Source organism: Athene cunicularia (genome assembly GCF_003259725.1).
Source record: "Athene cunicularia isolate RWA chromosome 3 unlocalized genomic scaffold, athCun1 chr3_part1, whole genome shotgun sequence".
Taxonomy (NCBI): domain Eukaryota; kingdom Metazoa; phylum Chordata; class Aves; order Strigiformes; family Strigidae; genus Athene; species Athene cunicularia.
This window is the reverse complement of record NW_020799097.1, coordinates 117,877,643-117,891,082: the sequence shown is the minus strand read 5'-3', so window position 1 is coordinate 117,891,082 and position 13,440 is coordinate 117,877,643. Positions and strand designations below refer to the sequence as shown.

Genomic DNA, 13,440 nt, shown 5'->3' with positions numbered 1-13,440 from the left:
AAAAAAAAAAAAAAGAAAAAAAAGAAGGAAAACAAAAAAGAATTCCTACTTGTCTGCTTCTGAGCCTCTCTCAGTAGTGCCTCATTAACTTCTCAGCAAATAATTTCCTACTGCAATTGATTTTTACTGCTATAACATTTTCATAATGACTACTATTTTCTAATTAGTTCCACACCCTCTGACCAGCTCTAACTATATTAAGTATTTCTCCTTTTTTTATAATAAATTATTCTCATTTTAGCTTTTTTTATATGATTTTTATTAAAATTCTATAATCTTGATTCTTAAATGATCTGATGCAGTGTGTGTGTGACCTTCTGTCAAGGTTACCAAACACACGCCCCCCCCCCCCCCTCCTTTGTTCTTTAAATGCAAAGCACATAAAAAATTATTATCCAGATTTATTTTGAAAAGATTTTTTTGTTTTCCTTTTTTTTTTTTTTTACCTGGTGTTGGTTGGCTGTGGACAACCTGAGTTGCTGGCTTCGGTGTAAGAGAGGCAGTGCAATTTACTCCATTTTCTGCTGGTGTTGGCCTAGGTTCATTGTTAGCTTCAGACGGTGCATCTCCATGGTCAATCTGAAAATACATAATGATTTACATTACTCTTCCCAACTAGCAGACTTAAAATTACTTATTTGCAGGTCTAGTTTAGCCTCTTTTTAAAAATGTAAAATTCTGTAAATGTTATATATAAATCATTCTAAAAGAAAACAAACCAAAAATATATCCTTAAGAGCCATGGTAATCCAGGTGGTTCATTTTTGCAGGGTAAATTTCAGGAAGAAACAGAGCATGTATTATTCTGAAAAAGTGTTTTTATTTTAAATGGATATAACTCATCAGGGACGTATCTCAGTACAGCATATATTAGCTGCACCAGATGTGTAATCCGTATTTTATTGAATAGCATTGTTCTCTCATAAAACCTTTCTTGAAATAACGTAGAAGCTGGCATCAAAATGCTACTCAAATCCCTGCTGTGAACAAAACACATACACAGAATTACTTTTAAATTTCATAGATACACACAGCACTACCATTATTCACCGTTCTTACAGAACAGAGACATCTGATTCCCAAGATCTTACGTTCTTGTAATTACACTCCAAGGATAATATGTAAACAGTACCTCCATCCTGCTGCATAAATACATCTGTGGTATCCAAATATTTTAGCATTTTCCACAATCTTTTCTTTCTCTCCGGTTTTCTAAAGGCTCAGGCTTACAGAGTATGCTGTATCATGCACTGAACATCTTAGCATTTTCCTTGTGACCATCAGGTTTTTAAGCAAGCACCCAGCACTCAACAAACAGAAGGTCATTCAAAGCAATTTTTATTTTGAAATGGCCAAGCCCTGCTTCCTGCTGTCCCTGTAAGGGGCCAGTTGCCATGGTGTCTCAGGGTAGTTTTGGATTTGTTCCTTCAGCTGCTCACATCTCACTGTTTGATGGTAATCACATTACATGCAGAGGCAGGATACCACAATTGGTTTTTTCCCCTTGATTACTCCACACTTGCAAAATATCAGCCTGCACTGTATCAATAGAGGCAAAATACATTTTGATCTGTTTTGTACTGCTCCTGCTGCTGATTTCCTTCATCTTGGCCCTGACAACATACTGTATATTGAAAAAAAGACTTCTGTCTCCACAGCCTATTTCTACCAAAATTACAGGAGAGAGATACTGTAGTCAGAAACATGATGCAATTGAAAACCAGTGCCAACAACTTCATTTATATCAAGCAGAAATGACTGTAATAAAAAAGGAAAAACATGATCTAGCCAACATTTATGACAGTAGGACAATATGACTGGCAAAAGCTGTAGCTGTGAGAAACACATAGAGACATGGTCATCACCTCAATTCTCCTTAAAATATGCTCCTCACAGTATGCGATTCGTTAGTTTAATAAAAACAATACTTTCTACATAGATCATCAACATTTAATACAAATAAAGCCAAAATTCCTAACTTCTGGCAAGTTTGTGTCCCAAAAGCCACTGCGTGGGAAAGTGGGTATTATCTTCTTCTTTTGGGATGAGGTTTGTATGTGGCACAAAATGCTGCATCACAGTTGTTGAGAAACTATTAATATAGCCTGTCAGTTTTGGACATAAAACATCTGTTTTCAGAAATGAAAGCAGAAATGTGAGACAGGATCAGGAAGTGAATAAAGAGTAATTTTCACTACATCAAGCAATCTAATCTCATTAAAAAGCACTTTCTCTTCACATAATTCAGCACACAATGCTAAAGTAAACATGAGTTTTCCTTAGCAGAGAATGTTTTAGCCTCTTTTAAAAACATGATGTAATTCAGCCTTACAATTTACAGTTTTCATATTCACAGAAAATGGCTTATAGTCCACATGTTGCAGTGTCTTTTGCAGGACAGTGTACCTACTAAGTAGGAAGATACATACCTTTACAGGTGCATATTATATGGTCTGGTTTTATTTCAATAGAGAAAAGGAGCTGCAATGTACTGGGGTTGGGAGATCTCTGTACTCCGCTGTCAGACTAGGTGGGCAGTTCTTAAGTCAGTTTGCCTCTATCCTCCTTGGCAAAGCATAAGCAAGTGTAAGCAAGGTCTCCCTACAGGAAGTGTCAGAACAAGTTAATTTCCATTACTGTAACTTGGTGTGATCATTATTTGCAAAATTATGCCTGAATTTTCCTTTTAAATAGTGGCATCAGATATGCTAAGTGCAGCTGCTCTCCTAGAGATGTTTTTGGTTACTTTCCCTATCAAAAACGTTTTATTTAACTGAAGAAGCCAACTGGATTAATTTGATTTATATCCAGGATTGCAAACCAACAGTTTCCATTTCAACATTGGTTTATGGGTAGAAACAACAGGTAAGACGCTCTGCTGCTTCCATGTCAGACACATTAACAAGCCATCGAGGCTTCCTGACTCCCACACTCTGCAGTGGGAATTAACATGCAGGCCCAAGGAAAGTACACCAGCAGGCACAGCCAAAACACATTTCACTCTTGTTACCTTTCCCTAGACCCCTACACACTTCTGCTCCCATGACTGTGGGGATGAAAACATAGCAACTAGTCACACTGATCTGCTTGAGGCTGGGATTAATTCATCCCAAGGAACTCTCTGCAAATTTCTATGGTTTATTCCTCCTGTCTGTAAAGGACACCAGGCAGGGGAAGAGAACGCAATCTCCACTACATGTATGTTCCTAAAAATTTACACTGTGTTCAGGTAAGTACAGTTAAAGGCGCGAAACCCACACTGCAGGTATTACTATGCTTTCATTCTGCAGAAATAGCTGTTCTAAGGCCAGGCTGGAAAGCAAGAACTGACCAGAAAGCTAAAGGTAGGAATACATGTTATGCTCATGACAGGAACATTGCAAATAGATACAGAAAAGATGCTGTAAATTTTGTCAGTTCTTCAGCATTCTTCCTTTATGTTGTTACACTGATAATTAATAGGCAGTGTAATTTGAAGCCTAAAGAAGACTCGTCTATTAGTTCAAAACAATTGAATATTAGGTAGCTTATTTAACTACTGTTTTGTGAGAAGCCGGCAGAACTTCTTACAGAGATGCAGTCTGAACTTCTAGGTATCCAAGAAAAAAACCTCTCAGTTTTCCTGTAGCAGCTGCAAGAACTCAGATAAACAAATGTGTGTGAGGGGAGGGAAAGAGGTGTGGGGAGGTGGAATCTGGGCTGGGAGACAGCACAGCTTTGCATACAAATATTTACAGTCTGTAAATTTGAAACTGTCCATAGAAAAATTGAATCCAGGTGCACTTATGTGTACGTTTCTGCCAAACATACTTGGGTTTATTTAGCTTTGTTGCCAGCAAACATACTTGCAATTGTTAACCAGTGTGATTCTCGTGGGCCAATGTAAGTGAACAAAAGTCCGACTGACTGATGAAGAAAACGTTAACATCACATAACATCATCAGGCAACTCAAGATTTCCAGGTACAGCCTAGCTGTCAAATACCTTACCCAGAATGGGCGTTTATAAATAGAAGGTAACAATGGCGTATTTAGATTGCCACTTAAAGTGGCAGTTTTGTACCTGTCCCTTGCCACTGCATCTAACTGAATGGTTATACATTTTTAGCAAACGCACCACTACAATCATTACAGTTTTCTTTTAAAAATATTTATTTGCTACTCCAAAACAAGCTCCTTTATCCAATGAGCTTTCAAGCTCCTTGACAGATGGTAGCACTACCTGAGCACTGTAATTCATCTTTCCTTGTTCTCATTTGCTTTAGAAGACACTCTGTGACAGAATTTTTCTAACTGACAATAAGCCTGTACAGATTGGGAAAATCTGTACTTTTTCAAAAGTAAAAATGACCTCTAAGGTATTTAAAGGATTATGTTATAAAAAGACTTTTCTATTAAAATAGAATCTCATGTGTAGAGCGTCCTAGATAAATGTCTAAGATACTATTGAGCATTTCACAGTGTCCTCATTCAGACGAACTTGTGACACTGCACAAAGAGTAAATTGTTGGCCACTGAATTGTAATGACTTTCACTCATCTGGTCTGCTTTGGGAATGTATTCTTGGTTACAAAATCTAGTTCAATGAGGCTTTGCACATCTGAGAATTGAAGAAGACAGGCACCAGAGCTGAGGGCAGTTTAGGATTACAAAGCATCTCTCCATCTTTGCTGGAGAACTGTACCGAGTGGCTTTTGATTCACATGATGTGCCTCGCATCTGACACAAGCAATCTTTAAAAGACAAGGTAGGTATTTTCAAACACTGCTAGAAGACATCCCAATGACAATGTCTGGAACAGAGAGAACGAACATTTGAATGTGCATGGATTTGATCAGAAACTAAAGCTGGACTGCCAGTAATCTCAAATATGCTCGAAATAACATCTATGCATTTGTATGCAGAACACTTCCAATTATACAGAAAAACAGAGCTTGCAGGTTAGTCCATAGGTAACCACATAAACCCAAAGAGATACCTACAAAATGAAAATGTGGCCCCCACATTTAGCTAAACTAGAATAGGCCTGAACATTTATTTACTCTGGGGTCTCCTCCCTCTACTCTTTGTAAGATCTATGAAGGGTTAAATCCGTTGACTTCCAGAGGCCCCTTCCCATCTAAATTATTGTATGATTATACTGGGTCTCTAGGGCATATTTGCTGATGGAGAATGTATAGAGACATCATAATCTGAGGTACACAGATGTTTCTGAACAGAATAACCTCTCCAGAAACGGAGTCTGAAATTCTGGAAAATTTGTGGTATTTTCAGGAAAAGCTACTGACAGAGAGTTGTCTTTTTATGTAAAGGAAACTTCAGCATCACATTGAAAAACAATAGACTTACAAATATGTCGTTTACTACATTACAAAGTTGCAAATCAGCATACACATGACAGCTTTTGGTGCCTCTTTGGCTCTGAACACCATCTTGCTACATGCACAACGTGCTGCCTTCAGTGAAACCACACACAGAGCCATGCTTCTCAGCTGTAATGGACCCTGGTCTCATTCTAGGTGAGATGTTTACAGATGTTCAAGTAGTCAACAGACACAATTCCCAGGGACTTCCAATATTTGTACTTCTAAGCAAAGTAGGTGCTTTTAAATACCATAACATAATTTGCAAAGACTGAACCCTCCCTCACCTCTTTCTTTATCTGAAATCTCCCTTACCTCTTTCTTTACCTCTTCTTCATCTTCCAGAGTCAGTGCAGCCAGTTGCTTAGCTCTCTGCTCCATCAAGTTTACGTATCTGATTGGATTGGATAAGGCCTCGATCACATCTAGAAAGAGTGCAAATACTTCACTTTCAAAACTCTTATGTTTCCAGTGTTCCTCAGGTTTTAAGAATGAGACCATATTTTTCATACAGATCTGCTGCTGATAGGTACTCCTAGGTCCCAGAAACAACAGCAGAGGGGAGTACATCATGCAGAAATACTCTAATGCAAACCCTCTTTGAGCCTGTGCTTGGGTCTTGTGGATGTGAATTTTCTGCGCAGTATTTTATGCTGGATTTTCAAAGTTTACAGCATCAGGCAGTTAGGATCCTGCTTTAACATGAGGCACAGAGGAGTATTAGTAAAAATCCTGTTTTTTTAAAAAATAGCTATACGGAATACTGTTTTTCACTGCCAATGCACAGTATGGTCTTTAAACCAATCCTTGTTTAGAGCAGATTCCATGCTTTACATTAAGCACAGCACTTTCCTCCTCTTAGGAAACAATTACATACTACTGTGTCATGTAAGCAAAATTTCATTTGTGTTTCAATGGTAAATGCCTGGGGTATTTCCTCCTTAGAGTCACACAAGTTCTGCTGAAAATAAAAGAGTTGGCCTTAATCCTAAACCTCAGGCAGGCTGCTGTAAATCAAGCCATCTTGTATGAGTGATGAGACATAATGATCCACCAGATGCAAAGATTTGTTCACAGGACTGTTATCTCAATATGGCAAGTCATCTACACCACACTCACTTTGTGTTTTAATTAACCTTTATATTTCCCAGTAGGGAAATGTCACAGAATTACCTGCGTAAGTATCAGGTACATAGTCTTTGACTTCTATGTACACAAAGAGAGCTGGCAGTGTCAAAGGTTGGTTCCTCTCATTCCTCAAACAGATGTAGTGATAGCCTGCGGAATAAGAAACAACCAGTTCAGAGCATAAACACTTCCACAGGCATTTCCACTGTAATTGTGTTATAATTTGTTATTTATAGTGTGGCTCCAATTGAGCAAGCAACCCCAGGGACCTCTGGTAGGGAAAGATTTACCTGAAGGGTTTCAGAGATAAGTACACAGACAAGGGACTGTTAGAAAGGCATGTGACACTGCAGTTTAAAATAGTATTGTGCCTTTATTTTTATGTCAGTGAATAACATTAAAAATTGTCATTTACAGAATTTTTGATACATTCCATTTTATTACCTTTGGCTGGATTTTTTAATAGTTTTGTTGCTCTTATTTAATTTTCAAAAGTGACCCTCATAGTACTCAGGAATCTGAACAGCCAGTTAAAACTGAAATGTAATAGTCCACCTACAGCACAGTATCTAATTTAAAAAACAATATGGCACTATATCTATGAAGTGCATGTGTGTATGAATCCCATTATGTGACCAACCTTAGAAATACATCTAAAAAAAGAGTATTTTCAGCCTGTTTCAAAAGCTGTCTGTCTTGTAAGAGTGAGGGTACACATTACAGTGCAGCTTAGCCAAGTTAATGGTGAGGCACCACAGATGGGGCAGCCCCAAACCCTTTCTCCCGGTTACCTACCACCATCTCCTGCTCTTTCTCTTATTCACTGACACTTTTCTGACTTTATAGATAGGCAGCTCAGCAAGCTAAGCTCCAGCAAAAGCAAACTTCAGGAACTGTGAAGAGTTTTCCATCAATTTAGCTCCCCCAAATGCCTCACCATAAGGTCAGACGTATTAATGCCAGTTTAAAGACAGCGATGGAAGTGCACAGGTAGGAATGGGAGGAAAAGGAATTCCAGCCCCTTAGAACATTGTAGTGCTGCAAAGCTGCATCCAATGCCTCACAAACTGGTGCCTCCCGCACCATGGCTGAAGCTGTTCTTCTAAGGCATCAGTTAGGAGGCCGCACATACGGGTAGTGTCAAGATACACGTTGTGGGCAGGATGCACTTTTCTGGGGGGATCCTCACTTGGCTGATGGGAACAACTCCCTCTCTAAGTAATGGTTAAATACTTGCTTTGGGAATAATGGTAATTCTGTGGATTTGTGTGACAGGACGTTATAGTTTTCAAAAATGTCTCAGAAAAGAGAGAACTTAATATATTACAAAGGTTTCTCAGTTCTCTCAAGCTCCTCCAGCAACTTGTTAGCACGTGCACAAACTAAAATCAACATGCTTTTCTCCATCACATGCTGTAAACTAATGATTACTGGAGTCAAAAGGACAGAAGACAGGCCTGTGGGTAGAAGCTCTTGAAAGTCCTTGTATGATTTAACACAGTGGCCTTTGTTCTAAAAAGCACAAGCTTAAAAGCAGGTACACGATTCAGTGCTCTGCTGAATGGACTCTGTGCTGTATGAAGGGTGTGTGCCATGAAAGGGGATCAGCCCTGATAAGAGCTCGCTTCCACCAGAAGAGGAAAATCCTTCACAATCCCCCTTTCTCCTGTCCAATCACCTATCTTCCTCTGGAGCTCGGCAGGTCTTCCGTGAGGCAATTATATTCATTAAGAATTTTCTGCTGGATTGATAAAATGAGCTGGCTCAAGAAAGGTGTGGAGATTGGCAGAGTTGGTACAACAGAACGGCCAGGGATGCATGGCCAAGAGCAGGGTAGAGAAAAGGGAAGAAGGGAAAGAGAAGTGACAACTGGTGAGGAAGTCCTGGGGCAGTGACATGCCCAGCAGCCACCTCCTGGGGCTAGCCTGTTTGTGCTCGCAGTGAGGCCATGCAACCCACATGAGCTAAGACAAAACCACTTGGAGCTCTTCTTAGATGAGCCCTGAGATCACCAGTGACAAGAGAAGGGACTGATTTATACATTTCCTGAGATCAGACCTCCAGGAAGAATATGGACAACAACCGTTAGATACAGGGACATGTGAGTTACTGCTGGGACTGGCTAGATAAGGAACAGGGCAGACACAGATATTCTTCCCTTTCCAGTGGGAGTGAAGCTGGAAGAATGTTTATGGCCCATATGCTTGACCTAATTTAGTTTCCTCCCCTCCCCCTCACTGGCAAAGCTGGTGTTGAAGTCGGACACTTCGCTGGCTCAGAATGCCAATGTCACCGCATCTTTCTGAAACATCATCTCTAACAAGTCTCTGGCCTGGAAAATTAGGGCTGAGTTGTCACACAAGACAATTTCCAGTTAAGTGGACACTAATTATAAAAGAAATAATTATATGATTTGGAAGAGACCAGTAATGATTTTTAAAAATTATTATTATTTTTAATTTTCAGCAATAAAGATGGAAGTTATTTTGGGTTGATTTAAAGGTTTTGCAGAGATACAATAGCTTGCATATAGGTCAGTCCTTGCATGCATGTAAAAATTAAGTTAGAGGAGCATATTTTGCTTTCATTCTCAGTTCTCACAAAGATGACATCACAATTGACTGTTGCTGTCCTCTTTCCTCTTAAAATTGTACAATTGCACTTTGTAGCACAGAATTGTGAACGTGCAGTTGATCTACTGGAGACCAGTAAGTGCCAACCACCACTCTAATGCTTAATTCTATTGGTTTTCCTGGTTCATTACAAATTTAAATTTCTGGTGAAATATGGTTCAAAGTTGAGACAGATTATTAAAATCCCCAGTTGCTATAAACCTGCAGACTGCTGCTGATTTACAGCACTGGGATTCTGGCTTGCTGCTTCTCTTCACTACAGAAGTCCGTTGCAGTGAGAACAAAGTTTACCTGGTCGAATTGCTGAGACTGGCAATATCCGATGACCAATAAATTTCCCTCCTTCTTCATACACTGCTAGCCTCAAACATGCCAGGGTAGGTAAAACGACCTAGAAAGCAGTATTGTTGCATCATTAACTTCCTGCTCTGAATGAAACGGCTCCTTCCAGACATAGGCCATACAGCAGACAGAAAGTTCAGTCTAGCAGCCAGCAACATCTACACATCCATAGGAAGGTTTTACCAGATAAGAGGTCAGGGTGCATACACCTGTTTGTCAAAATAACTCTTACAGGCATAGTTTTCAATCAAGAAACTTGAGGTATGCACAGTATGTTGAACCCAGCAATTTCACCCTGTATTTTCAGTATGATACAAGAGACTATAACAGCTCAACTCCTATCACACTTGAATGCTGCTCTATTTTCTGCTTATTTCTCACAGCCCTACATGTTTTTTCCTTTATGTTTGTGCCAGTGGGATTACTTACTTCTAAGAAAAGTCACTGATAGGCATATTACTGTTGAAAACTCAACAAGCAACTCAACCTGTTTTGCAGAGTGTGAATGTATGAATTATGTGAACCATGTCAACCCCAGCAGAATTTTCCAGTGCTGCAGCATACTCACTGGCTGTGCTAAAGAGGTATGATCAGGCAGGATGTTTACTAGCATTGGATGCTTTCTTGGCACTACATAAGAAACAAGGCCAAACAGCAAAAAAAGAAAACAAGAAATTGGAAAAGGTTACTAAACTACCCTACTAAGATAGGAATCTTTAATATTACTTTAAAAAAGATGTGTAGCATAATTCATCTCATTTTCTTGCTTATTGCACATATACATACAAACAGATGTATTTTTGATATGCATTTTTTCAGAGCATATGCTAAAATTTATGTAGACAATGAAAGAAAAATAAAAAAGGCAACAATCCAAAACTAAGAGCTTCTCTAATTTATTTTCAACATTACTAAAAATAGTAATCTATGCTTCTCTGAGCACACTGGCAGTCATGCACAATCGTTAACTAAATAGAGAAATGAAGTACCCTAATTAGAAGTTCATTACAGAACAAAAATGAATGCTAGTGATGTTTCCAAACTTAAGCTCTGGCAGGCTGCCAAAGGAAAGTCATTCAGAAGGCCAAATATTCAGGGAAAAGGGCTGTAACTCCCTAGAAAGCAGGGCTGCAAGTACCAATTGTATAAACATCCCTGCGAACATTTGCTGAGAGAAATACGAAAGAAATTGCTTTACAATCACCTGCACTCTGGATTCACTTAGCCACTATGCCCAATAAGCAAAACCCATAGATTCTGTTAAAAACCTGGCTGCAAGTATGCTGCGAAGCACGGTGAGACATTCACATTGCACAATCCTAAAACATCCTCAGTATTTTCTGCTCCCTCAAAGTTTAGAGAATTGAGTCTGAGTAATATTGTTCAAATTGCATGAGTAACTCAGGAGCTTACATCTCATTTCAAGTGGATGGGATTTAAGTGGTTTCATCACCTAGGCTGTATTTATACAGCATGATCTAGTGCTATGCGGAGAACAGATTCCTCTGAACGTGCTAGCTTGGACAGCCAGATTTTTATAGCTGTGTTCACACTGTCTTGCTCACAGGTTAATGGGAGGGCTGTTCAGCCAAGGCAAAATGAAAAAATTCAGCTAAACTGCTGCTGGGATCTGGGCTTGCTCCTTCATAGCACGGCACAGTGAATTTATCAACATGTCTGCTGCTTCAAGCTGTCAGTGAAACAATCAAGGAGACTTTAAATTCACTTATTTTACTTGGAGCTGGCACGACTATAGTAAAAATACACCAAAAGTGGTTAGCAATGAAGAGTTCAAGAAATAACTACTCAGAATCTCTTTTTCTTCTTTTTAACAAATGCAAAGTTTCAGTAAACCACAGAATTACCCTGCTGGACAGTGATAAAACAAGCACGATGAATAGTTGGGAAGCAAGTGTTACACAGACCTTCTTGAAAACTATGGTTTCCTCTTCCCAGACAGGATTAACTGCATTGCCTTGAGAGGTCTTTGTCTTCAAAGCTTTTCTTCTTGTATCAACAGGCAGGCCGAACATGTCCACTTCTACATAGGTACCGACTTTTTTATCAGAAAGAAACTGACCTGAAATGATCTAAAACCAAACCAAAGGAGGATCACTAGAGACTGCTTTGGTGGATTAGGAAATGAGGGGCTGAAATGCAGATGGAGAATTCTCATTAATGATCAGATAGTATACATTTAAAAGAAAACCAAAACAAAACCCAAGCCACAATAAACAAAAACCCACTGTTTAATATTGCAGACACAGAGAAACAACTTAAGAGGCCTGGTTTCCTGTGACCCTGTGGTCCTGAATTCCCCTATGAGCGATAATGTGTTTGAGATCATGCTGCTGCCCTTCCCTCAGCAGGAATACTCCTTTGGATCTCATCCTCAGTCTGGTTCCCTGTTTCCACAACACAGTATCTTTGAGAACTCTAATTTCTATCCATTTTCAACACAGGTTCAAAACATGCTGGAAGAAAAGAGGTATAAACAGCAGAGAAACTACATACGCTTTTAATTGCAAGGGAAAAAACAAGCTAAAAAGTTTGTATTCTAATAAAGGCACTTCACAGAGGGTGAGGACTTCCACTATGTAAACAAAACAACTATAAAAGAGCTGGTCTTTTCTAGCTCTTATTTTTAACAGGAAACACATCTCTTACCTTTAAAAGTTAAAGTCTTCAGTTACTTCAGAAAACTGAAGAGGCACAGGAATATGTAGCAGTGTCACTGTACCTTAACAAATTGAGGCTTGCCTAAAGCAAACCTTAATCTGTTCTCAGACGTATCTTGTTTGGCCATTGACATTCTAACCAGCAGAGCCTTCACCAAGCAGGCAGAAGCAGCTGACTTATGACAGCTGTCTGACGACTCCTGAATGTTCATTCCTGTTAAAAATGCTGTGCATCTCCTAATAGCTACTGAATGACTTCCACCTCCATTTACTAAAATTGCAGAAGAAAGTGCGTCTAAAGCCACAAGAAGAACTGAAAGCTTCCATGATTACAGGTCACCACAGAAGGTCACTCCCACACATCTTTCTTTATCACGCATGTTATCAGATTACTACTTTATTCATACTCCTCCCAGCACTGCTCTGCTACGCTTGTGTCTGTAGCCTGAGAGGAAATACTTGTTTCCCTCAACAAAAACAGGAGGATATTTTGCAGGTGGACATTATAATACAGATGCTGTTCTAATGGATGTGTTCATTAAAGGAATAACAAGATTTCAGAAAGTTTATGTTTTTTATAACTAGAGATACACTCAGTATAAATTTGTGATCTTGTCATAGCCAATGCAATTTATGGCTCTAAACCTTTATACAAGTAGTTCTCAATTTGCAGATTCCTGGCAGATTCGTTAGGGGTCCTTAAAAAAGAATGAAGAAAAGCAGCTTGGCAATGAATTGCAGCTGATATTTATGGTTCCAGAGTTCTGCTGGAGAACTTACAGGGAACCAGAAAATTTATTTGTACTAAACAGTGTGGTGTTCTATCTATTCCAGTCCAACCTACCACTTCATAACAGCATGTTTTAAATTCAGCCCTTTGTTACTAAAAATACATCCAAACTACTCTTAAATCCATTCACTTCCCAATTACTTCTATGGAAAAGAATACATACAATAAGAATACATCTATTTACCTTACAATATGAAATACGAGGCAGAATTAAAAAATTAAATGTCACTCCATGAAATTAAATCCATCTTCTTTTCTTGACTTAGTATATTCATTTGCTAGGCCACCTCACAAAAGAAATGTATCTACACCCTGTCATGAGAGCATTTTCACCAGCTGCATACGTACCTTCACAGACAAGGTGTTAGCTACTATTCCATCCACTATACTTTCAGTAAATGGATCAAAGTGTTTGTCTGGTCTTCTCATGAATTCTGGCTTTAACCTGTATCCACTTTTGCCGTTGTACTCGTACATTCCCATGTTTATTTGCATAGACAAATCTAG

The 13,440-nt window shown here is 39.0% G+C and overlaps 1 protein-coding gene across 1 annotated transcript in view; it reads right to left on the bottom strand.

The window, feature by feature from the left end:
• PLCB1 (phospholipase C beta 1) overlaps window positions 1–13,440 on the bottom strand; it is a 397,493-nt gene that overhangs the window by 74,445 nt on the left and 309,608 nt on the right. Inside the window, exons 19-24 of the mRNA XM_026844689.1 lie at window positions 13,282–13,436; window positions 11,391–11,555; window positions 9,415–9,514; window positions 6,536–6,640; window positions 5,678–5,787; window positions 447–579 (exon numbers count right to left, since the gene is read on the bottom strand). Coding sequence (XP_026700490.1) covers window positions 447–579; window positions 5,678–5,787; window positions 6,536–6,640; window positions 9,415–9,514; window positions 11,391–11,555; window positions 13,282–13,436 — 768 coding nt within the window. The remainder of the gene's footprint in view (window positions 1–446; window positions 580–5,677; window positions 5,788–6,535; window positions 6,641–9,414; window positions 9,515–11,390; window positions 11,556–13,281; window positions 13,437–13,440) is intronic.